Source organism: Talpa occidentalis, unplaced genomic scaffold (genome assembly GCF_014898055.3).
Source record: "Talpa occidentalis isolate TD23 unplaced genomic scaffold, MPIMG_talOcc4v2.1 talOcc4.14, whole genome shotgun sequence".
NCBI lineage: Eukaryota > Metazoa > Chordata > Mammalia > Eulipotyphla > Talpidae > Talpa > Talpa occidentalis.
This window is the reverse complement of record NW_023601433.1, coordinates 60,805,439-60,833,040: the sequence shown is the minus strand read 5'-3', so window position 1 is coordinate 60,833,040 and position 27,602 is coordinate 60,805,439. Positions and strand designations below refer to the sequence as shown.

At 37.4% G+C, this 27,602-nt stretch overlaps 1 protein-coding gene and 1 pseudogene across 1 annotated transcript; one reads left to right on the top strand and one right to left on the bottom strand.

Annotated features, from left to right (window-relative positions):
• Nucleotides 1–439: 439 nt before the first annotated feature.
• Nucleotides 440–27,602, bottom strand: SEC61A2 (SEC61 translocon subunit alpha 2). Its single transcript, XM_037510610.2, has 12 exons — nucleotides 27,486–27,602; nucleotides 24,866–24,933; nucleotides 23,768–23,833; nucleotides 18,629–18,707; nucleotides 13,925–14,056; nucleotides 13,691–13,800; nucleotides 8,287–8,440; nucleotides 7,181–7,341; nucleotides 6,658–6,855; nucleotides 5,091–5,282; nucleotides 2,633–2,709; nucleotides 440–1,558 (listed from the first exon to the last, which is right to left on the bottom strand). Exons 1-12 carry the CDS (start codon nucleotides 27,490–27,492, stop codon nucleotides 1,372–1,374), a joined length of 1,431 nt encoding a protein of 476 aa, XP_037366507.1. The 5' UTR covers nucleotides 27,493–27,602; the 3' UTR covers nucleotides 440–1,371.
• Nucleotides 19,977–20,329, top strand: LOC119245109 (40S ribosomal protein S20-like; annotated as a pseudogene).

Below are 27,602 nucleotides of genomic sequence, written 5' to 3'. Positions count from 1 at the left end.
CAGTTGCTCACAAAACCAAGTACCCTTAAGTTGGTGAATTGACCCACAAGTATTTTAGGATTAAAATGTTACTACATTTGGGGCCTCTCTGGTGGCGCAGGGCCTTAAGTCTCAGCACTATGAAGCTATCCCCTGCGGCATGAGTTCAATCCCTGGCCAAGGAGCTAACCCACATGGCGCAGCAGACCTCTCTTGTCTCGCCCACTGCTCCCCTCAGCAGTGTATTTCAGTAGATCCACCTGTTCTGCTCCCCACCGTGTCTCTGGTGAATCGCTCACGTCCCCCCAACCCCACACCTCTGGCCTGTATCCCAGTTCTTCTACGTAAAAATAAATCTTAAAAAAAAAAACAACTTATTACATTTGACCTCTGCCAATAGGCACTTCAGGATAGATTTTGTATGAATACGAAGAACTTACACAAATTATCTTAGAAATCACTTAATGTCAGATTTTTTTTCCAACACAACTCAAACAGTTTTAAATAAAAGTTTATTGTCTACTGTTTACACTCATGTTGCTGCTGTAAAGTACAACAACGTACACAAATTCCTAGCATGAATTACTCTTTGTTTGCCCCCACTGAACTACAAATACTGCTTGAGAATTAGATCTTTGCTTTAGGGATTAAAAAAGAAATAGAACTGGGATGTATCTCGAATGCTCTCTCAAGTGACCTGTTGGAATTCAAAGGCATAGCCAATACAGTCAAACAGCACCGACTGCTGTCACTGGGAAGAAAGAGGGATGAAAGACAGGAAGAGTAGTACCTTTAAGCCACTGTTTCTAGTAATAGCTTTAACTCTGAAGCTTGATTTTGCCCATCTGGATTAAGTGGCTGCTTTGAAAAGGGGCAGATAAGGGAGAGGAGGGGAAAAGGGAAAGGGAGCGTGAGAATGTGGATACTATGAGTTAAAAAAGTATAAAAATTATATCTAAAATATACATTAGATATAAATGTTCCAGAACTCATTAAATAAGCTCAAAAATACTGGAAAGTGGCGATTTGAACTACGTTTATTTTTAAATAAGTAGGGGGAATATTGAGTGTTTTGAATGTTGTGTGCAAAACTGATCCATGTCACCTTCTCACCGTCATGACTGAACACGGCAAGGCTGGCGCATTGGTTTCCAGCATCACAGGTAACACTACAGGTACATTTTTTAAACGAATAATGTAAACTTTAGTTTTAAGGCAGCTGGTACTAATGCTGCACACAGGCTTAGCTCGGTGCCCATTTCAGAAATGGGATAGTTAGCACTTCAAAACAAGAAACTGTGAGGGAAGAAAAGGAGAACCAGCATTATTTGACAAAAACAATATGTCAAAACATTTTCCCTTTCATACACACAAAATGAAATATTGGAACATTTAAAAAAACAAAGCACCCATCCCGCCAACTTCAGCCTGTTCCTTAACAAATATTTCAAAATACTGATAAATAATAGTGACTGCAAGCAGAATTCCAGTGCCAGAGCCAATGGCCCCCAGAAAGTCAGCTAACACCGACAGGGCTCCAATGCACAGCCCACCAAAAGCAGCTGCTGTGGGGATATACCTAGAAGACAAAACCCTGAGTCAAAGATTGCAGAGAATTGGTAAAAATATGACCCTTAAAAGGAATAAGTTGTACAATTTTATCCAATAGGAACAGTCTAGTATTGATGGGTGATAAATAGCAGTTAGATGCTGGTGAAAACCTCATGATTAAGGCAATAATTTCTGACTCCCTAACTTGGAGACACTGAGGAAAGACAATAGATGATTTTCATGGCAGAGGATTAGCATCCTCAATTGAGATTTAAAAATTAAAATCACTGTTCCCTTGTAAAGATGAAATGAAAACGCAGATCCACAAAAAACTTGTCCAAATACATTATAATAGCATTGTTCATGACCATCAAAATGTGGATACAATCTACATTTCCATCTACTGGTAAACAGAAAAATGTGGTATATCCACATACTGGAATATTACTGACAAACAATGAATAAATCCTGAAAGGATTATGTGAAGTAAAACAAGCTACTCACAAAAGAGCATATATTTTATGAATCCACTTATATGAAATGTCCAGAATAGGCAAATCCATAAAAAGAAATTAAAAAGTGGCTGTCTGGAGCTAGGAGATATGAGTGAGGTGGGGGCAGGAATGGGGAGTAACTCATGGGTACAGGCTTCTTCCTCGGTGATGAAAAACTTTTAAACATTAGATTGTAATAACGCATTCTTACTACACTAAAAAATCCACTAAGCCATACACTTTAAATGTGTGAATTACAGGTCTATGCATAATATCAATAATGCTATTATGAAAAAGCAAAAACTTGATGTCTGGAATCCACCCCAGACCAAATAAATCACAACTCATGGAGGTGGAATTAAGTGTTTTTAAAGCGCTCCCAGCCAACACTAAGGAACCTCTGACCTACAATAGTTTAAAACTGCTGAGCAATGTAGGGAACAATTAAAATAATATGTGTCAATTGATGTGGAAAAGATTTTTGTTAAATTTGGGTTCTTTTGTATGAAATTGAAGAAACATACTTTGAATATGAATTAAAACAAAGATCAACACTTGGCAACAAAATGCACATGAGTATATGCATAAACACCTGCATAAGACCTTACCTATTAAGCTCATGAACCATAGAGGTATCTCTGTGGCCCCTCATGACCATTTGCTGTTCTTTAAGCTGTTTAGCTACCTGCCAAGAGAAAAACAACTTTCAAAATCAAGTGCTAACATTTCATAGCTTATGATCTATCAGGTTCTGTGTGAAGTGCTTTCCCACACTAACAAGTAAAATTCAGAAAGCATGTGTGCAGCATCATTTCCATCACCCTTCTGCTCAGCAGAAGGCATAAGAGCAGAGGCTGCAATGCTGCAAAACCATGTTAGCCATGCAGTAAGGCCATGTTTCTAAGTTTTCTTGTTATCTCCCTAAAGAGACATACTAAGGAATAAAATGTTGGGTAGGGTTGAGACTATAAAACCCATTGTAAATCTAAGAATTGTTCACCGTCCAGGATGAGGGTGAAATTTTAATTTTTAATCCCTTTGGTGAGGGAAGTACCTCACAGTATGCTGAAATAAAGAGGTTTGGATCACTCTCTCCCCTAAACAGAACTGAAAAGAAACTAAAACCAGAATAAAATTAGTTCAAAGGACGATACAGACATTCATCGACAAAGGATTTTCCTGAAGGTTTTGCACTGAGGTTGGTGGCTTGCTGTGGGGAAGGTGAGTGAAGTGGCCAAAGATAGTGAAGTGGCCAAGGATGTCGCAGCCAGCTAGGTAGAACAGGCGAAAAGGACATGGCCTCTGTCCTATGGGGAGCAGTGAACATTACAAGAGGAACTGTTAGGAAAGGGAGTTGTGCAGGCTTGCAGGGACAAGACCACGGGTGCAGTCCCCAGAGTTCAGTGGCCATAGGTTCAGCAGCAGGGAGACTGGCAGCTGGCAGAAGGGATAATGGACAAGGGACACTCCCTCCCCTTCTACTGGAAAGATCACACAAGAGAACACTGGCAGCAGTGTCACAAATGCACAGTGACCCTGACTCAGTTACAGAAAGCTGGTCAGTGGCAAAGCAAGTGTAAATGTCCTCTCCCCCTGCTCTCACTGCAGAGCACCAGTAAGCAATCGATGGCACCTGACAGTCCAGGCCCTGCAGCAGGCACGATGGCAGTGACCATCACCAGGAAAAGGACACAGTGGCTGCACCAGGTGCCCCATGGTGGGCAGTGCACGGCAGCCTGTGTCTAGTGGCTCACACTCTGCATATCTTGCCTGGCACATATACCACATGACTCAAGCTTGGTGTAACACCCTCCATGCCACAGAGAGGAGCAGAAAGGAGGTGGGACAGGAGCTTAGTGTCCTTGAAGCACCAAATAGCTTGCTTTGGAGAGAGAGGAGAGGAGGTAGAGGTGATCCATCAACCTAGAGCTGCCCTCCCTCCTCACCAAGACTGAGGCCCAGTCTGAACCTCAGCTTCTCTTCACTTCCCCACCACTTGCTGCCAATGTAAACAAAAAAGAAAAATAAAATTAACCGAGTGCCTCAAAAGGAAGACAGACAATATACATGCTTAGAAAGAAAGAAATATCTGAACATGAAATGGAAATTTCCAGAAGCAGAGAAGTCCAGAGACAGATACAGACACAGACACACACACACAGACACACACTCACGTCCTGTATAGGACACAGAGATAGAAGACCTACCTGACAGAGAATTCAGAATAACAATTTTAGTAAATGCTGAATAAGGTATCGGAAAGGCAGTCAAATGCCGAAAGGTGAGTAAAGGATCTGAGAAAGGAGATCTAGGAACAAAAACTTTTTCCACTAAAGAGAATGACAATATTAAAAGTTTGTATAAAAAAGAGATGCTAAATGAGATGAGGACAAATATGGACAGCATTTTCAATAGAATTAACCTGGTAGAAAACAGAATTCGGAAATAGAAGATACAAATGTACAAATGGGAAGAGAGTGAGAAAGAAGACAGAATCAAAGTGAAGAGATCCTACGTGAAATATTGAACTCCTAAGAAGAGGAAAGATGAGGACAATGGGTATTCCAGGAGGAAAGGAAAGAGTGAAGGGAAGAGAAACTATTCCAAAAAATAGTAGCTGAGAAGGTCCCAAACGTAAGGAAAGAAGGAAACATGGGCGTCTAGCCCATAGAGAAAACAGTAAGGGTAGTCCTCAAAAAATTAAAGACAGATCCACCATATGATCCAGGAATTCCACTCCTAGGTATCTTCCCAGAGGAGGAAGGAAGGAAGCAGTGGGGAGGGGGAGAGGGAGGAAGAAATGAATTAATAATACCCAGTTAGAGGGAGAATGGGAGGTGGGGAAATCAGGTGAAAGGGGCCAGTAGTACAGTGAAGGATAGATTTGATCTCTTAGTGATGAACTTAATGCAGTATATGCAGACATTGAATTACAATGATGCACAAATGAAACATATTCGATGTCACTTCAATAAAAAATGTTTTTGAAATAAATGTATTACAGAAAAAAAATTTTTTTAAACCTAAAAAAAATATGAATAAATAAAAACAAAACAAATCACTTACATCTTTGGCTGAAGAACCAGACACCTCTATCCATGTCTTAGAAAAGAATGCACATGATCCCAACATGAAGATGATATAAACAACTACGTGGACGGGATCCTCAAATATGGCCCCCATCGACTCAGGAGGAGAGAGATAGTAACAAAGGCCTCCCACTGGATATGAGCGCGCAGGGCCTCCACCACTGACATCCTAAGGAACAAGAATAAAAAGGGCAAGTGGCCAACCCAGCTGGCAAGGAATACACTTTTATGACTTTGCAAGCTTAAAAATTATAACAGTTTTAAACTTAAAGAAAGTTAGTTTGTATAAATTAAAGATTTACTTTTGTGTTTAATACCTTTATTCCTTCAATATTATACAGCAGTTATCTATTGAGTAAAAGACATGAATATATTAACAAAATAACTACTAGAATAAAGCATTATAATACCACTAACAAGAGAAACTCTCCTCCTGAGGGAAAATATTTGCAATCAATCTCTAATTACATTTAGAATGAGGAAATTTCTTAACTATGTAAAGAAGGAAGAATATTTTAGGACAAACATAGTTCTCCAAAGTATTCTATTGAATATGATCAATAAACTACTGACAAGAGAGTAATAACTCACTGCCTAAACTTTATATGGTTGGTACATTACAAGAAATAGTCTTTTTAAAAATCTTTAAAATGGAGGGTGTACCTGGTAGCACAGGGGTTAAAGTCTCAGCACTATAAGCTAACACCAGCCACTGCAGCACTGAGTTCACCAGCCAGGGAGCTGACCCACATGGCCCAGCAGACCTCTCCTGTCTCGCCTGCTGCTCCCCTTACCAGAGTATCTCAGTAGATCCACCTGTTATCCTCCCCACTCTGTCTCTGGTGAATCATCTCACGCCCCAGGCCCCGGCACCTCTGGCCTACACTCCAGTTCTTATGTGCTTAAATAAATAAAATAAATCTTAAAAAAAATATTTATAATGGAATTTTATCAACAAATTTTTATAGTAATAGAAATGAAAACTTTCATATTAAATAACCTTGTTAAATAAATACCTCATTAAAACATTCCCATTAAATAAGGGATAGGAAAAATTAAAAAATTTAAAATTATTAAATAAGAGGGGGGTCTCTGGTGGTCTAGGGGTTAAGTCTCAGCGCTATCACCATGGCAGCCTGAGTTCCAACCCTGGCCATATAAGGCACAGCAGACCTCTCCTGTCTTACTGGCTGCTCCCCTCAGCAGTGTATTTCAGTAAATCTGCCTATTCTGCTCCCCTCTCTAGACAATAGTGGAAGAGGATTACAAAACAGAAAAATCACTTTTATTAGAGTAGTTCTGATTTCAGCCTGAAAGGTCTCTCAAATGAGATGTGAAAATGCTTCCTAGGTAGTAAAATAGTTATAGGTATTAGATTCATAAGAATTACCAATTCTTCCAGATAAATAAAAATTCTATTACAGGTTAGGTGAATCTAAAAATATTAGAGCAACTGCTTCAATTATATAACACCTCTTTCAGTTAAAAATATAACCATGAAATTCAGTAAAATTAAACATTTAGAATAAATAAATAATACTCACTGCCCACTGTCCTAGTAAATTTACTAAAAAGTTGCCACTAAATCGAACAGACAGCATCTGGGAAATAACATACAGGTTTGACACTAAGGCCGACTGAAGAATAATGGGAATGTTTGAGGTGTAGAAGAGCTTGATGGGATAGCTGCTATACTGCCCTCGATACCGGGCTGACTTAATGGGCAAGTCAACACGAAATCCCTAAAAAAACAGGAAATTGAAAGTGAGTAAGAGGAATTGTACATATCCGTATTAAAGAATACAGAACAGATAGGCAAACAATAACAAAGGGAATATAAAGACAACACTAACAAAATTTTCCTTTCCCCCTTCACATTTTGAAATCCTTTTCTATTCCATAATCAGTAATATGTTGTACCTTAGACTCAAAGGAATGGCATTATTTGTTTGACTACATTTTGAATCACTGACTTGTTAGATACTAACATTTCAAATGGCATTGTCCTCTCCTTTTTAAGAAATAAAAACCCACAACCCACTTACTTCAGCAAGAGAATATACTTACCTGAAAATATATAACAACAGCAAACACAAAAACTGTAGCAATGAGGTTCATGAGATTAGGTAAATTCTGACGATAGAAAGCCTCCCTTAGTGCTCGGACTTTGTCTGTCCTAGTGGCCAATAAATGAAACAGAGCTATGACTGCACCCTCAAACTCTGTACCTAAAAAATTAAGACAGAAATTAACTATAGACTCATTACCCAAAGTTGCCACAAAAGTCAAACAAATAACCTTGAAATTCCAGTTGAGGGCAAAAAATATGAATCAAAATAACGTATCAGTGTTTATGATACAGCTAAGTGTGGAGTGTCTAGAAATCTTTAGATTACTAAGGCAAAAGTGTATCTCTTTAGCATAAATCTGAAATTTTCTCGAGACTATTCTTGCTAAAAACAGCCAAAGTGGAATAAACAAAAACAAATATTCAGTTCATAATAATTTGCCTCTTCTTTACTTTAGGGAACAGAAAGCAGTATGAGGGGTGCCAGGGAAGGGAGAAGCAGCAAAGCAGAATAAAGATGTCAGAATTAAAAGCTACATGTTACTCTATCAAGCTTGTCTTTTGTGTATTAATATATGATCAATGCTATTTTCTTAAGGGTGGGATCAGTTTAGGTGTTAACCAGTACAAGTGTAGGATGCCATTTGAGAGAAGTGGAGATGGGTAAGAAAAGACAGAATGAATTATTTAAAAACTTAGGTGATATTAAAAAGTCAAGTTAAACTACAGCAAAGTATTAGTGCTCTCTGATACAAAGAATAAGAGTTTTTTCATCTGAAAATCTTAATCCACTACCTTTAATTGGAATGCTAAAATTGGCCAATCAATGTCTTCTGCAGCAATGGCTTTACACAAAGTTTTAAATATCTGTTTGCAACCACTGAGATTTTGCAAGTGAGCAGAGGCTAAAATTTAGATATTATTCTCTTTGAAGTAGTGTTCATACTCCACAAATCTCCACTTATTAATTTTTAAACAATTAGCTAGCACCAGTCATCCCTGGGAGAACAAACCAGGATGTCTAGGGCATGTACTGCTCAATACGTATTACTTTCCAGCACACATCCAGCAAAAATCGTGCAGTTGCAGTCACTGTGCAATGTACCTCTGCCAGTGTTAATAGTAGTGGGACTAAAGGCCTTCCAGACAATGGTCTCACAGATGTTGGTGGCAATAAAGAGGGAAATACCAGACCCCAAGCCGTAACCCTTCTGTAGCAGCTCATCTAACAGCAGCACAATCAAACCAGCAACAAACAACTGTGGGGAAAGAAATGCAAGTAAGCAGAAGCAAGAATAAACTCAAAGAAAGGGGAAGATGAACACCATTGACTACTTTTAAAGTAAGGGCATTAAGATCAAATTATGAGCTAATTGTTGCAATATCACTATTATGATTGCATCTTTTAACCTGCTTTTAGTTTGGTTAGATGCTAGTACTGAAAATCTGATGATTAGAAATACCAATATTTTACATTACAAAGCAGACATTTCAACTTTTAAGGTATATTATATACATCATCTGAACAGCTTCTCTTCAAATGTTTAAATAAGATCTATAGAAAAACACACTAAAACAAAAATATTCAGTTGTAGAATTTATGATAGCAAGAAACTGAAACATTTCAAATACCTCCAAGTAAGTGAAAGGACCATTATGATATAAAAACAGGAGGCACCTGTATACTGCTTTAAAGGAAAAATATGTGACATGTGTTGATATTTTTAAAATATTACATATAATATCCATAGAATGAGTAAAAAAAAGTAAAGTATAAATTCATATGTACATAGAGTATAACAACATAAAAATTCATTCTATACGGTGATACCTAACATACAATTGAAGACCGTCAAGAGTTCACCAGATTCTAAAGCTCCTAATTTTTTTTTAAGATGAAAGTGAAAGCATACTAATTTTAATTTTAATTTTTGTAAAACTGAAAATTCTTAAATTTTCCCCTTGGAGAAGACATTCCTGTGAAAATCTGCATCAATTAAAAATAACCGACAGGGCCCCCCCTCACCGGTGGCACAGCTGGTTGAGAGCAGCGCTGTGGATTCGATTGCAGCGTGGATTCGATTCAGGCCAGGGAGATACCCACATGGTGTGGCAGACCTTGCCTGTCTCACCCGCTGCTCTCCTCAGAAGTGTCTTTGGCCCGTCTGCCTGTTCTGCTCCCTGCTCTGTCTCTGGTGAATTCTCTCACCCTCCTGCACCTCTGACCTGTACCCCAGTTCTTATATAAAATAAATAAATCTTATAAATAAATCTTAAAAAATAAAATAAAATAACCTACAGCCTCAATGATATAACCCCTTATTAAACTTCATAATCCAATCATGAGAGGGGAGAAAATATGCTTCTTACCTGTCCCCATTTTAAAGACACCTTCTTAAGAAAGGAGGAGATACCATTTCAATTCTTCCCAATAGAAAACCTCCTATCCTCATACCTGATATCCCGAGAACTAACTACATTACACATTGCTAACATTGCAAGCATGCTTACTTTCCACAAGTTTTTTTTTCCCTTTAACTGTCATTTCTATGGTTATATAGAGCCTAACTTGTCTATATTTGCAGTCTTTAAGTTTGATTTTCTTTAGATTGGAGAAAGAATGCAATCCTCAAACTTCTAAGACAGCACATGCCAATAACCCTTTGCTGTTTGAAGCCCAAATTTGACATTTCAACAAGATAAGAGAAGGTCTTACTGCTGAGATTTTTTTTTTAAGCCACAATTATGTAGCGACTAAATAAACATAATACTCCCAATCATAAATACAGAAACCTGACCCCATATAAGGAATAGTCCACAAACTATCAGTCAACCAAAACTATTATCACAGGTTTCCGATATTTTTTATTGAAGATCCCCATGCCCTAAGAAACAACATAGCATTCTCACATACGCTTCTTAAATTAAGGGAAAATCTATATATTCAATCTTCCTAGAGGCAACAAAATAAGATCCTTTTGAGTATAGGAGTGAAGGAGAAAGAAAGAAAAACAGACTGAACCAGAACAGCTTCTGGTTTTTTTTCCCCTCTTTCTTTCTTTTCCCTTCACAGGCACCAAATCACCTGTGCCCATACTCATTGGTACCCACAGATACCCAGAGATTTCTAATGAAATGACCTATCCAAAGTAACACAAACTTAAAATAATCATAACCTAGAATCTCCAGACCCTGGTTTAGACCAATGTCCATCAGACTACAGAGTGATTTGTGTAAATTCTGAGAAAATTCAACTCTTATATTTTCTAATGAAAGAAATCAATTATAGGGACCTAAATGAGAAATGTTTTCTATAATTGAAAAAATAAGATAAAAAATGATAAAAAGCATGCATGCCTATAAGAGATATGAGAAACCAGGAAGTTAAAGCATCTCATTGAGCAAAATGGTGATAACTGAATACTAACTCCATGTTTTTGTACAATGTACAATATGCACAGATCTCTAAAGATTTCAAAATCTCTAATTGAAAAACATTGACCAAGTGAATGAAACAAGAATAACTGAGAAATACCTTAAGTTGTAACCCTTACATAACAGCACACAGGTGCTTCTAGGTGAAAATACACTAATTCAATCGTGTCTCTTCAGTAGTGTTAATATTTTCAATGTTAGCAAAGCCTTAAAAAAGATGCAAAAAGGGGGCCTCCCCTGGTGGTGCAGCGGTTGAGCGCTGTGCTGCAAAGCTGCCAGCAGCCTCTGCAGTGCCGGCTGCATCTCCGTCAGCCTGCAAGTGTCCCACATGGCGCGCAGACCCCTCCTGCCGCACCCGCTGCTGCCCACAGCAGTGTATTTCTTTGTCAGTCTGTCTGTCTGTTCTGTTCCCCGCTCTGGTTCTGGTGAATTCTCTCACCCTCCCGCACTTCTGACTATACCCAGTGCTTATATAAATAAATAAATAAATCTTCTAAAAAAACAAACAAAAAAAGATGCAAAAGGGGCCTCCCGGGGGGCGCAGTGGGTTGAGTGCAGTGCTGTGAAGCTGTCGGCAGCCTCTGTAGCGGGGGTTTGATTACCAGCGGGCCAGGAAGATACCCACATGGCAGGGCAGACCTCTCCTGCCTCGCCTGCTGCTTCCCTCAACAGTGTCTTCAGACCGTCTGCCTGTTCTGCTCCCTGCTTCTATCTCTGGTGAATTCTCTCACCCTCCCATGCCTGACTGTACCCCAGTTCTTGTATAAATAAATAAATCTTTAAAAACAAAAACAAAAAAAAGATGCAAAAGGGCTATTACTCACCTATAGTCAAACATGACAAATTTCTCTTTACATTAACACTAGAAGAATTAACCACAATATAAGTGTGTATACTAGAATTTATGTAAACAAATTAGCATATATCCATTTTACTTGTTTCATTCCTGGTATATAACTATTACTTGATTTCTGATAATGGAAAAAAAAAATAAAAACAGTTCAATTTCATTTTGTATCAATTGAAAGTCATACTTGACTCTAGCATAAGTCAATATTTTATCTAATTAACCCAGAACTAGTTAGCTAAGATTTCTCAGAAGTTTAAACATCCTTAGTAAGATACTAGAAAAAAACTTACTGATGCATAATGCTCTATAAGCTAGAAGTCAATTGAATCTTAAAAAATCAAAGTTATTCTATTGGTTGCACAGTAAATGCTTTAAAGAAATACAACTTAAGACAACAGCTGGTAGATCAGTACTTTCAACACTGACAAAAGCATATGAAGAGATCCTAAGCACTGAAAGATAACAAAATCAGTTTTCAGAGGATCTTTTTTCCCCATGCATTGCAACTCCTCCACTAATTTCCAAAAACCATAAATTTGCAGTCAAGTGTTTTTTACAGTGGAGAAAAAAAAATGTTATTCTTTAAAGAAATGTACCGTGTACCAAATGAGAACACACTAGAGCTCACGCAACTACCAAAGAACCTGACAATCCATGAAAAATTCCTCCCCTCATCAAATGACAAAATACTACCATCTCATAAATATTTTGAACAACTCTTTGTACTAACTCTTTGTACTGAATCATGCTCACTAAATAATCTATTATGATTTGACTCTCGTATAAGATTTCTTATTTTCAGGCCTCCCTGGTGGTGGAAGGGTTTAAGCACCGCACTATGAAGCAATCCACAGCCTCTGCAACACGAGTTCGATCCCCGGCCGGCCAGGGAGAAACCCACATGGGGAGGCAGACCTCTCCTGTCTCGCCTGCTGCTCCCCTCAGCAGTGTATTTCAGTCAGTCTGCCTGTTCTCTTCCCCACTCTGTCTCTGGTGGATCCTCCAACTCCGCCTCCCCAGCCCCACCATCTCTGGCCTGTGCCCCAGCTCTTGTATGCATAAATAATCTTTAAAAAAAAATTATTAAAAAAAAATTTTTCTTATTTTCAAAAAAGTCAATCATGCCAGTCTGAGAGATGATCATATTTCTCCACATGTGTTAAAAAATGGACATTTTGCTTTCATTCAAAAATCATTTTTCCAAACTTGGTTCCTTTTAAGCATCAAAAGAAATTTTCTAAAGCAATCCTAAGTTCATAGGGAGAACAAGAGGCATTTCCAAGAGGCCCAGGACTCTAGCTGCCCAGTGTTTAACTTAATCACACTTCCAATCCAAAGTCCAATGAATAACTATTATTTAACTTAACTGCATTAATAATTATTATTACAAAACCTAAGCACATCCTGTCCTTGGGTAATTTTTATAAATGGTCTTTAAGGGTTATATGTGAGAGAAATAGCTCCCAAAATTTACACACTTTAAGATACCAAGTAGAGGGATAATAATGTTGGTGTTTAAATTAAATTCCATTCCAGATTGTTCAGCATGCATTAAAAAAAAAATACAGAGTATATGTATGTTTATATAACAGTTTGCTGGTTCTAGATGTTATTTGTGATGCCATTATTTTGTGTGCCACTAAGAAAGAAAAAAATACTGCCAATTAAACTGACATAACTCATTACAAAGAAATTTCATTTTCTACTTATTACAAAAAGTATTTCAGACTTAGACATAATATAGTTTGTGTACACACAACTATATTATTACAACAGCAACAATAAAATCAGCAAATTTTTCTAAGACATTTTAAAGAGCAATTAACCTCATACATGTTATATTAACGACATGCAGAGATGTCCTAATCATTACCTTATACCTATGACTAAGCTGGTATACAGAGGCATTGCACTGCCCCCTGGCTAATGGCAATTGTAAGAAAACATCTGATTCAGAGACGTAAAATATAAAAAATGTGCATCTTTTAACTGATGAAATACAGATGATGACTAATTCTTTATATTATATACGAAGAGGCTCTCACAAGAAATTTTTTAACTTATATTCATATAATACTTATCTTTTCAATAATCAAGATATAATTAAATACTATAATTCAAAAGTAAGAAAGTTAACTTATCAATCACCTAAAGAACTGTTACAACAAATAAAAGAGGTCAACTGCTTCGTTATCTGTGTACAAAATAAACCAGGATTTCTTACCTGAATAATGATAAGGAGACAGATTCCAGCACCCATTTCAGCAGGATCCCCGTACATGCCAGTCATGACATACACAATGGCTTGCCCAATGGTAATGATCATACCAAACACTGGAGAAAATTGGAGAAAAAGTAGTACATGCTTACAACCAAAGACAAAAAAAGACCAGAAAAACATATTGACCAAGAAAATTCTCAAATTCAGAAAAAGCTCTGTAATTGTATTAATTCTTACATTTCTGGGCTCCATTGAATAGAGCTCTATCTTTGGGTGTATCTCCAACTTCAATGATTTTCGCTCCAGCTAACAACTGCATAATCAAGCCAGATGTTACAATTGGAGAAATACCCAATTCCATTAATGTCCCTAAAAAGAAAAGGGAGAGAAGTAAATAATCTTTACTACACACATGCATATTAATTTAGAAAACTCCCGGGTCTTAGTTATATCCACTAAGAGACACACTGAAACGTTAACATACAAATTTTCATTTCTTGGGCCTCCCTGGTGGCGCAGGGGGTTAAGCACAGCACTGTGAAGCTATATGCAGCCACTGCAGCATGAGTTCAATCCCTGGCCGGCCACAAAGCTACCCACATGGCACAGCAGACCTCTCCTGTCTCGTCTGCTACTCCCCTCAGCAGTATATTTCAATAGATCAGCCTGTTCTGTTCCCCACTCTGTCAGTGGTGAATCCTCTCCCCCCTCCCCCCACTTCTGGCCCATCCCCCAGTTCTTGTATGCATAAATAAATCTTTAAAAAAAAAAAGTTTCATTTCTTAAACACTGACTGCTAAAAAGTTCTCATTTATTGATACAATCTTGCAACAATGCATTGAATAAACATTACTACAAATAATATAAAAATCAATTCCTGTAAACTCTAAACTTAAAATATCAAAGAAATCCTTTGAAAGAAATCTTCCAAACCTACTGCTCAAATCATTATTTTAAAAATTTAAACTAACACTTTATTTTAATGTAAAATAAAATTACATACCGTTAGTAAACTCCTATTCATAATTTAAAATTACACAGAACGCTATTTAAAACAATGTTGTAGAATATTTAGTTGGCATGAAAAATGTTTATGAAAGTGAGTGGAAAAAAACACTGAAACACTATGTACAATTTGAATTCATTTGGTATTTAACTGGAAAAACAATTTCATATTATTTTAGTCTGGTTGTCAAGATTTTTGTATTGCCACTTTTATCCAATGGGATTATGGATGATTTTTATTTTCTTTTTTCTCTTCCATTTTCTGTTTTTCTTTACAGAAAATATGTATTGTACATATTATAGTGAAAAATAAGAAAACCAATATGCCAAGTGTTTAAGGTAACATGAAGAACTAAGTAACTCTAAATGGTCAAAACTGAATTTCCATTGGCCATTCTGTCACATTACCCCTTTAATCCTGGATTTTATAAATGCTGAGCATATTCTAAATGTGAGAAAATATTCCATCTTAGGAAGATTCTTGATTTCTTCTCAGATACTTTCAAAGGAAAAAAATTAAAACATTTCTTATTGTTAAAGCCAATAGACTGGGGGGAACAAGTCAGTTTTTTTAAGTTAACTCACCAAAATTTGTAAGAGTCAAATGAATCTGGTCCAAAAGTAAACCCAATCAAGCTTAAACGAAAATTTGATATAGGTAATATAGCACTCCAAATCAGGAGAGAAAAGAAGGCTAAATGAACTTCAGCCAATAACTGACCATTTAAAGAAAATTAAACTTAGATTCCTTAACCCATAACTTATATCAAAATAAAGGAACAATAATGAACTGAAATTTTAACCATAAAAGACAAATGACGTAATTACTAAAATTGAGTATGCTTATAATTTCAGAAGACCTTTCTAAACATGACAAAAACATAGAAACCACAATAAAAGATTAATGACATGATTAGATACAACCATGAAATTTCTAAGTGCCAAAAGACAGCATAAAAGTTAAAAGAAAAATACTCAATCTCAAATGACAAAGACCTCAAATCTCTAATATGCAATCAGCACATTACTCCAATCAAAGAGCTCTAACAAATCAATTTTAAAGTGAACAAACCAACGAAGAAAGAATTAAGCAATATATGGCAGCTGCTCCCAAAAATGCTCTTTCTCAGGAAAATTCTGATAATATAGGAGAGAATACCATTACCAATTTATACCATGTAACACTAAAGCTCTAACCAAATCTGACCGAATCTGGTATAAATCCTGGTAGTATGGAATTTTCAACTAAGAACCAAAAACCCTGGGAGTTGTTGGAGCTGAATCACTAAGAACAGGTCCTACTCCTTTTAGCTGAGGTCTAAGAACTGCCTTTGGTGCCTCTACCTCCTTAGTTGTTCTGCTGCTTGTTTAAAGTTCACAAAATAACCAGTAACCTCTCAATAAATTCCATTATTATGTTTAAATTAGGAATTTTCTATTATCCAAAAAAGTAACACATTAATGAAGTCTACTCATAGAAAAAATTCAAATATTTAATAATATAAAACGATATTCAAGCTCACCAATACACAAAAGATTATCGCTTAAATAAGTTAATAATTTTAACTATTGACCTTCCACAGCTGGAAGAGAAATGCTCATTTTCATATACAGTTGCTGAAAGAATAAAATAATAAACCTTTTTGGAAGGTAATTTAGTATTATCTATCAAAAATAAAATGTACAGACATTGTAAACACTCTAGAAATGCTGTTAAAATTATGTAAGAGTGTGACAGCATTTGCTAAAGCATTGTTTACAATCACATAAAATTGGGAAAAGCCTAAATTTATGACAGAAGAGAACTCTAATGGCTTGGAAAAGTTTCCTATCGTACTTAGAATATACTCCTTACCTCATTTACAAGCCCTCCCTTTTCTGGATCTTGGACTCACATGCTACACTGTGTCCTACCACTTTTCCCTCTTTCCTTATTTTCTTCTAGTCACAACGACCTTCTCAATGTTCTTATCACATCCCCACATCAGGATCACCGTACTTGCTATTGCCTGGAATGTTCCACAGATTTTCACATGGACCTCATTCTCATTTCCTGAAGATCTCTGCTCCAACATCACATCCTTAAAGAGGCCTCCCCACTTCTCCAAAACATACTTCATGTGGAATCTACTTCCCTGAACAGAATAATATAAACTACATGACACTAAAAGCCATCTTGTTCACTGCTCTAATCCCAGCACCTAGCACAAAGATTGGCACATAGTAAGGACCCAGGAAATATTAGAAGTGAATGAATGATTAAATAAACCAAGGCATATCCATATAGTGAAACACAATATGGCTATGAAATGAAATAACTCATCCAAAGTATTAAGTAAACACACTAAACAGCAGAACAGTTATATAATAAAATTTTAATTGAAAAAAAAAACATAGATTTACATGTATGACGATGTATACAGAGAAGAGGTCTTAATTCATCAACCAATTATTATCTTTTCAGAAGTTACTCCTGAGAACTGAGACTTTCATTTTCAGCACTCTATAAATCTGTGTGTGTGTGTGTGTGTGTGTGTATATATATTTATTTATATATATATAGTTCGTATATTTTAAAAATAATCCAATACTACTTTTATAATCTAAAAAATATTACCCCCAAAATATCTGACTATTAAATAACTATTTAAAGTGTTTCCAAAAAAACAGCAATCACTATTACCTAAATGCAAGAAACCTCATGATCCAACCCTTATTACTTCTTCTACCTCACTGACCAGCATCCCTGACCCCACCCCACCCTCGGACCCTCTAAACCTCCCAGAATATATCCCGTGACTTCAATGCGTATGCATTAGTTCAAGCTTCTCTCTGTTCCCTTAGTCCAAAACTGGACCCCAATTCAAATGCTCTTTTAGAATTATCTCCTTTCTGAGATTTCTTGACCTACTAAACATAGAGCTTCCATATGATCCAGCAATTCCACTCCTAGGTATTTACCCAAAGGACACAGAAACATCAATTCCAAAGAGCACCTGCACCCCTAAGTTTATAGCAGCACTATTTACAATACCTAAGCTTTGGAAACAACCCAAATGCCCAAAAATAGATGACTGGATCAAGAAGATGTGGTACATATACACCATGGAATATTACTCAGCATTCAAAAAAGATAAACACATGCAATTTGCAGCAACATGGATGGCGCTGGAAGGGATCATGCTCAGCAAAATAAGCCAGAAAGAAAAAGAAAAATACCGGATGGTCTCACTCATAGCAGGAATCTAGAAAACTTAAGTAAGGGACCAGGAAAAAGAGTAACTATAAGAAAGAAAATATCAAAATCAACAAACAACTATAAACCAGAGACACTCTATGGGGGGTGGGGGGAGGGGAAAGGAGGGATTGGGGTCAAAATAAGGGGGTTGTAATTGTATGGGGAATATAAAAATAAAATTTAAATAAAAAAAATATTATCGAAGCAAAAAAAATAAAGCCAAAGAGTCACTCTTTAAAATGTTTAAAAAAAAAAAAAAAAAAAGAATTATCTCCTCTCTGACACCACAGATCAAGGCTATTCACCAAGGAAAAACCAAAACAATAGATTTCAGAGGGTCAATGAATCCCCTGAGATTTTACATAAAATCTGTATGTATGAGTATAAATGCATTTTTCTTGGGAAAGGTAAATTTAATTAGATCTTCAAAGCAAACATGACTCATGCAAGAAGAATGGCAAACCAAAGTTCTAGAACACACTAATCATTTCAGTCTCTACTGTACCCCGAGACTTCATACATATTTCTATTATTATAATAAACACACAGTTTTGTAACTATTTACATCTTGGTCTCTTCTCCCAGGCAATGAGTTTCTTCTATTATATCCTTTCCCTTCCTGTAGATGTCAAAAAATAGTTGTTTCTGGATCTATTTGATGTCAGTAGTAATATGGAGACAAGCAAAGGAGCACATACCTCTGTTGGATGCAAGAATAACTCTCATCCAGTAGAAAGGATCTGCAGAATCTGATGACATGATTCCAAATAGCGGTATCTATAATATTACATAAACTATTTTACACAAGTGCATTAAATAAATTTGTAACTAATATAACATTTGAACTTAATTTATAATGTATTAAACTCATGTTTGCAATACCTAAAATAAGTCATGCTACTACTCATATTCTACAACAAAAACAAGCACACCTTACAGGTAAAGTTCTTCAAAGAAAAACACAACAGAAATCATTACTTACAACATATTACCAGTATTAAATACTAATAAATACTCCTATAGGTACAAAGATCCACTGCACAACATGAATATAATTAAAACTACTGTACTGCATACTTCAAGATGTTTAAGATGGCAAATGTTTTGCTTTTTTAACCACGATTTAAAATAATACTATCAGGGCCTCCCCGGTGGCACAGCAGGTTAAGCGCAGCGCTGTGAACCTGTCTGCAGCCTCTGCAGTGCGGGTTCGATTCCCGGCTGGCCAGGGAGATTCCCACATGGCGCAGCAGACCTCTCCTGCCTCACCTGCTGCTCCCCTCAGCAATGCTTTCAGTCCATCTGCCTGTTCTGCTCCCCACTCTGTCTCTGGTGAATCCTCTCACCCTCCCATGTCTCTGGCCTGTACCCCAGCTCTTGTATAAATAAAATAAATCTTAAAAAAAATAAAAATCAGTAAATTATAGGCTATATCTATCCAGTCATAGAATAATTTTACAAAGTTTCATGCATTAATGACAGCCAAGATCAGTCACATTCTAAATGTAAAGTGAAGATGATATAAACAGTGGAATATCATGTAGCACTAAAAACTGTGCTTACAAAGTGTATAATAACATGAGTAAGTGCTTATGTCATAATATAAAACAATGGTTCTCAATCTGGGGCAATTTTAGCTCCTACAAGGACCTTCTGGAATAACTGTTGACCTTTTTTTTGTATCCACAAACTGGGGGATGGGGAGGATGCTACTGGCATTGAGCTGGTCTGGGATGATGCTGAACATCCTACAATGAATGGGACAGCTCTCCACAATAAAATACTTTCTCACCTAAAATTCAATAGCACTACTGAGAAACCCTAGAATACAAAGAAAAGTACAAAACTGTATAAAGTAAAAGCTCAACATTGTAAATATAAATAGGAAAGATGAAACAAAGTCTTTTAAAATCCTGAATAGCTTTTTTTCCATGCAAGACATGGTAACAGTTTCACTAGCATTCTCAATGGTGGACTCCTGTTTCCTGACTCACCACTGTCCTCTCTCACTGAGGAAAAAGTCAGTCAGGAAGCCACTCTGCAGCCATGGCTTTTGAAGATGGTGGAAAGACAGCTGTGGAACCGGAGGTGGCAATTCAGCAAATTAGAATTACTCTAACCATCCGCAATGTGAAATCTTTAGAGGTGTGTGCTGACTGGATCAGAGGCACAAAGGACAAGCCCTCAAAGTAAAAGGACCAGTTCGAATGCCTACCAAGACTCTGAGAATCATTACAAAGAAAATTCTATGTGGTAAAGGTTCTAAGACTTGGTGTAGTTTTCAGATGAGGATCCGCAAGCAACTCATTGACTTGCACAGTCCTTCTGCGATTGTTAAACAGATGTTAAACAGTATTGAGCCAGAAGTTGAGGCTGAAGTCATCATTGCAGATACTTAAGTCAACCTTTTAATAAACTGATAATCATTTGTTAAATAAAAATCTTGAACAGTCGAACAGTGATTATTTGTAGGTAGTGGGATGATGGCTTTCTCTTCCTTATTCTTTTTAGTGTTTATCCAACTTTCTAAAATGATCACATCTTACTTTTTAATCAGTAAAGAGAAACACCTAATTTTAGACTGCTTCCTAACTTGGCATTGATCATAACTCCCCCAGTCCTCTTTGGGGATTAGACACAAAGAAAAATATTTCTAATTTCAAAAACCTCTATATGAAGCTGATTAAAAAAAAAAAAGTACCAAAAGCTGCTGCCAACAATTTTAAACAACCCATCTCGTCAACCTAAATCTCTGGATGTGTGAATTTATTAAATGGATAAAAAATCAATGAAGCAAGAACCATGGATATTTTGTGTACCCTACAGTTACAGATACACTTCAACTAAGGTGAGCGCTGGAGAGGAAGGAAGTTATTGTACAAAAACCAATTAACATTAAGGATAGTCCATACCAAAATACTCCCTAAATGGGGAAAAGATCAATTAGTCAAATTACTTTCCTTAATTGTATCTCACAGAGATAGCCATTACCGGTTAGATGCTTTGTGGGATACTGAGCAAGAAAAAGTCAGCTGACCTCCCCTAAGCAATTATATCCCCTCCTTTCCTATAGTCAACAGGATTATTATAGTCAGTTTCTAATTTTATTCCTCCTAGTAAATTCTATAGTTACAAGATCATATTCAATAGTTGAACAGCAACAGGAGTTATTTTTCTATGAATTTATCAGTCACAGAGTTGTAGACTTCAACCCTATATGACATGTAGCAACAGGTTTCAACTTGACAAAATATAATTTAATATCTCAGGGAAACAAGCATTCTGAGTTTTAACAGAACCCTGAAATGAGCAAACAGAAAATTAGCACTACCAATTTCCAAAGACAGTGTGAAGTGAAAACCTAGCAAGATATTTCTGGGTTAAGATGGCAAGTTACATTTAAATTGCAGAACCTAGGGCCTCCCTGGTGGTGCAAGGGGTTAAGATGCAACCTATGAAGCTAACTGCAGCCTCTGCACCACCAGTTCGATCCCTGGCCAGGGAGCAACCCACATGGCACGGCAATACTCTCCTGACTTGCCCACTGCTCCTCTCAGCAGTGTATTTCAGTCAGTCTGCCTGTTCTGTTCCCCACTCTCTCTGGTGAATTCCCTCACCTGCACCTCTGGCCTGTACCTCCATTCTTGTATGCATAAATAAATAAATCTTCAAAAAAAAAAGAGCAACAGTATTATAAATTGCAGAACCTGCCCTCCCATGATATACAAGAAAACACATTTTTTAAATAACATGTAAAATAAAAGCCAACAAATAATTTTAAAAAGGGGTGGGGGGACTGTCTATAAAATAGGCAAATAAAAAAAAGGATAATAAACCTGAAGCACAGGGATAGGGTGGGGTAGAGGATCCACAGACACAAATTGAGGAGTAAAGAGACAAGTTCTAGAGCTGCTAACCATCACAATGGAAAGGCAACAAAATCCTCACAATTCCCACAGCATTGCAAATCTGGAGAACAGCAAAGATAGGTATATCTTTTTGCCTCCTTTAGTTAGGACAGTGGAGAAAAAGCAGCTGAGAAGAATTAGAGAGAAAAGAGCAATGGGACTCTAAGAGAACAGATGATTACATGTCCCACACTGAATTGGGAACTGATCTGAATTCAACAATGAAATAGAGCCCTTCTCAGCCAGAAGGTAAGAACCCTTATGTGACATGTGTCAAAAATCTAAGAAGAAAAAGAGCAACAAGTATGAATCTCAAAAAGCTAATGAAGGGCCACCCCAGTGATGCAGCTGCCAGTGAGGGTCTCCCATGGCGCACAGACCTCTCCTGTCGCGCCCGCTGCTCCCGTCAGCAGTGTATTTCGTCAGTCTGCCTGTTCTGCTCCCTGCTCTGGCTCTGGTGAATTCTCTTGCCCTCCCACACTTTGATTATACCCAGTGCTTGTATAAATAAATAAATCTTTAAAAAAAAAAAAAAAGCTAATGAAGCTAATGAAGTCAGCCACTAAGGATACTTTATGATCTCATTTTTTTTTTTAATTGTAAAAACAAATCAAAGGAACAGAAAGCAGATCAGAGGCTACCTGGGGATGGAAGATGGGGGTTGAATAGGAAAAGTCACACAGACTACAGTGGTAATGGAAATATTGTAGAGAAACAGTAATTGATATACCATCTATTGAGGTAGTAGGTACCTGGTTTTTTATGTGTGTCAAATCCTTCAAAATACACACTAAAAAATGAATGTATTGTACTGTGTAAATTCTAACTCCCTAATTTTGATTTTCTTAAAATGAAGGGGAGGAGAATTTCTAGTATGTTCAAAAGAAAATGGTAGAAATATGGATAACTGTCCTTTCTTCTATTTCTCTGTACTTTTTAAAAAGTTCTCTTCACTTGACCACCCAAACAACTGCAAACTATGTAGTAAAATATTCTAAGGCTCAATCATTGCAGTCTTCAAAATAATGTACTTGGCTTTTCTCCACAATATGAATCTAATCATTTTATGCTTCCTAATTTTTTCTAACTTTCTTATATATATCTCAAGAGTTTTCAAAATCCTCAAATAACTTCCACTTAAATTAACTAACTTAATCCTCACAATAATCCTGTGACATAGGTAGGTCACAGTTGTATGAACTTAATCTGTGCAAAATTTTATCCAAAGAGAGCATTAACTTTTATTAATTTATAAGTACAGCATATCTCTGGAGTTCTAAAATTAGGCTTTGGGAATTTTTTAAATTAATGCATGCTATTAACAACATGATAAAAGCAAACAAAATGGAAAAATACATATGTCAAAGGTTTAACAGTTTTTTAAAGATTTATTTATTTATACAAGAGCTGGGGTGCAGGTGAGAGGTGAGGGTGGTGAGAGGATTCACTAGAAACAGAGTGGCGAGCAGAGTAGGCAGATCTACTGAAATACACTGCTGAGGGGAGCAGTGGGCAGGACAGGAGAAGTCTGCTGCGCCATGTAGGTAGCTCCCTGGCTGGCCTACTATTGAACTTGTGCTGCTGTGGCTGTGGATAGCTTCACAGTGCTGAGACTGGGAGGCCCCAAAGGTTTAACCTTTTTATATACAAAAACCTGTCCTACGTTTTTAAGGAGAAAAATCTCCAGGAAAAAATGGGCAAAAAATATTAACTGAAAACTAAAAAAAAAATGTTCAAACCAACAAGTAAACCAAAAGAAATATAAAACAAGAAAAACATTTTCACTCATTACAACATTTCAACTTATTAAAAAGAATGATGCTCAAAACCTATATGTTTATGATTTTAACTAAAATTAAGTTTGTCAAATTCTAACTAACTAAATTCTTAGAATAGTATGGAAACTTATTTAATATTATGGTTACATACCTGACAACATACTAAGAAAATGAAGAGAGTTATAGCAGTCCATAATACCTTCTCTCTAAACTGGATCTGTACAACAAAAAAAAGGAATGATCACTCAAAAGCAAGAAATGGCAAATATAAAGAAAAAGTACATATTAAACTTAACCTACATTTCCAGTCATAATACGTTCCCATATGTACTCTTACTGTTGGTAGGAGCAGCTAACAAAAAGTTGACCTTCACAAATATACTTTAACAGGAATTAACTAATTTAAATATAGGCAGGTCTTATCACAATGGACCATGTTAACTGGACTGAAAAGGATGCAAAGCAAGACACAGATCCAATATGCACACATACCAATTTGCATAGCTGCCTGTAATGTAACAGAATGTCAGAGAATATGAAAAGCTATAGAATATCTCAAAGCAATAAAAAATATATACTTCTAAAAAAAAAACCAGTAAGTTTAACAAAAGTTTTACCTACCTCCTTCTATAACCCTATATTCCAGTTAGTTTCATGGGAAATTAGAAGACAGAAGAGGGGAATGTCTGTTATCTTGAATGAACAGTATTCTGGAATTTCTTTATCTAAGCTCCAAACGTGCACACCAATGGAAGAACAATCTGATGCAGTTGCATTAGCTTCTGAATGTGTTTGTGTGATTTTTCTTTGCATTGAATGAATCCAAAAAATGGGAGGTATATACCTTAACAATCACAATTCATTTATGTGAACCAGGAATACTTTCAAAAACCAACCCAGTACATTGGGTGATTCACAATGCAGTGGATCACACTGTTAAAAAGCACAGTTCATGACAGCAATTATGAAGGATGACTATAGACAGGAGAATACTATATCTTATCTAACTCAGAGACAAAGACACTTGTTATGGAAATGCTAGAACTTAAAGAAATGTCACTGTTGATACCAGAAAAGTATCTACAGCCACACAGACAGGTCTATCCTATCAACAGTTTTACCCAATTGCGAGAAGAAAAAGTAAGAGTTTTCCAATTACAACAAAAAGGGTACCGGAAAGTAAACCAATCTTGCTAATTCACCAAAGTTAATTCGGCTATCTTCTATATTACTGAAAAATTATACTTACCTTCCTTTCAGGTTTCTGAATTTCTGGTAAAACTGCACAGAAAGGTTTGATAACTTCTAAAAATTTGACTGTTAAAAAAAAAGAATAAACATCTTTTTATAAAAAGAAATTTCTTTTTATAAAACCAAATCCAGCTCTCTCGGCCTTAGCGCCATCTTCCCGGAAGCCTCCACGCCATGAGAGCCAAGTGGAGGAAGAAGTGAATGCGCAGGCTGAAGCGCAAAAGAAGAAAGATGAGGCAGAGGTCCAAGTAAACTAGTAACACCCATGAAGCCACAGAAACAGAAGTAAGGAAAGCCGGAGGCCAGGGACGCTGGTACAAATTGTTGGACTGCATGCTACTGTCTAGAACTTTGTCTCAGTGAATCTAGAACATCCATCACCATCTGGTCGCTGCGAACACCTTTGAGAGACCCACCGTGCTCGTACCAAAACCAGTCCCTTTTGGTCCTTTGCCCTGGACCTGTGACATTCTGGACTAGTTCTGTTCTCAGTTGGCTGAATGTAACACGTGCACAATAAACCATCCCTTCTGCTGTCTTGGCTGAAGAAAAAAATAAAAAAAAAAAAAAAAACCAAATCCAAATGTTCTGTTACAGTCAATCCACCACCAAAATTAATCCTTTTACTCTTCATTTCAAATACATAAGGAAGAAAAATAATTCAAGCATCAAAAAATCCAAAAGGTTAAAGGGCTAAGTAGTAGAAATTTAAAAAAAGTTTCCTTTTACCATGAGTTTGCATACTCATGCTTGCATCCAGCCCTTTTATATATACCAAAAAAAAAAAAAAAAAAGACGGATTCAATGAACAGCCTAGAATCAATAAAAGAAAAAATGCAGTCTATTATGGTATCCACCAACAATGTATTATAGTAGAAAACAGGAGGCCATCAGAAGAGAAACAGAAGAGTACAACAGAAAAATGGATTGGAACAGCAGAACTGATTTAATTTAAACTGAAAAATGCTGAAATGCTTAAATGAGAAAAACCATGCAATGACCTTCAGAAGATAACTTTTACAAGCATACAATCTCTACTTCATTTCATTAAGTTACTATTCATTGAATGGTGTTCTCCCACTTAATCATCTCAATGTACTTGCTCATGTACAATAAAATCAGCCAGAGAATGACAATTACATTTCATTAGAGAGTATTGTTTTCCCAAACTACTCTTACAATATAAAAAAGATAAGCTAAGGATCTTCAAGAACAGATACTATCGTCTGGAATGAGCGAAGTTTTGCCAAAGAACTGGAGGATGAAGATAATAATCTCTCACTTAAGCCTTTGCTAAGGTCTGAAATGTGCAGAAACACCAGAAGTCACAACTAGCTATTACTTAAGAGCATCTTCCCCTACAGACAATGAATTCTGTATAGTAACATCATGAAATTGATTTAAAACTGACAAGTAATTTCCCCAGTTAGTCAAAAGTTCACTGTACTATCTTTTAATAAAACCTTTCAAAATGATGGCATTTACAGATGTTTGCTAAAGAATTTAGAAATTCTCATGAGCAGATGTTTGCTGCCTAAGTACCATTTTGGACTAATATTTGCAAAGCAAATGTAAATTATGAAAACATTCATCTTTAATGCAAAACAAGTTATTAATCACCTGGGGAAACTTCCTGGCGTCTCTTAATATCTTTTCCTTCTCACCTCAATCTATGCCACCCACCAGATTTCTTGGTATTTTATTACCAACTGTGTTGGAACATTCATGTTCAAGCAATGCCTCTTTTTTTGGTCGGCTTATAGCCCCCCCACACCCCCCACCTTGTGTTGCAGTATTTTACCAATGTTACCATAAATTCAAGGTTGATTGGGGTGGGGGTAGAGGGCTCTACTGCCTTTCCAACTTCCACCAAAAGCCCACTAGTTTGGCCAATGGGTGTGCAGCCTGAGTTACCCATTCGTGCAACAAACACCTTACAACTATGTAGCCTATACGAATATATGTGCTGTTGAGTGTTTAGCAAAGGGCTCGCAAAAGATCCCCACAATACGAGGCCTTGTCCCTCAGGCTTATACAACGTTCTCAGAAAACGCTAGCTGCAGAATGACTGAAAGGAAAATGTTAAGAAAAATTAGATGTATTAGCAACTATGCTACTAATCACACTTCTTCCTCCCCTAAAATATAAACCATGCATTACATGAAAAAAAAAAAAAGTCAGAGGGTTTTATTCATCACCACAAACAGGCAAAGGAAGGGTGATAAGCGAATAAAAATATCGCCTCCCAATAAGATCCTGAGAAATTAAAAGTGGTCCAGGTCTCGCCCAGTTCTCTAACTCCCCCCGCCCCCCATTCCATGGCCTCCCCGCGCCAGCCTGCGCTCCTGGCACCTAACGGGGCGCAAAGCCCAGGCCTCCGGGTCCTGGTCCCGCAGTGGCCCAGGACAAGGCCTGGCAGGGCTGGGACGAGCCTGGCCGAGGTCCCCGGCCCGCGCCCTGCGCAGCGCCCCGCGCGGCCCGCGCCTCCCGGACCCGCGGGGCGGACGACCCCGAGGGGCTGCCCATCCCACAGCCCGCGGCCGGCCGGGCCCGCGCCTGGGGTCACAACCCGGGTCCGGCCGCCTCCCCGCCAGCCCCGGGGCGCCGCCGCTACTCACTGCCCATGGCGGTGGCTGGGCGGCCCGGCGGGGCGCGGCGGCCTCGGCGCTGCCTTCGCTGGGGTCCCGCTGCTGGGGCCTCGGCGCCCGCTCCCGACGCGCTCCGGCCGGCCCCGC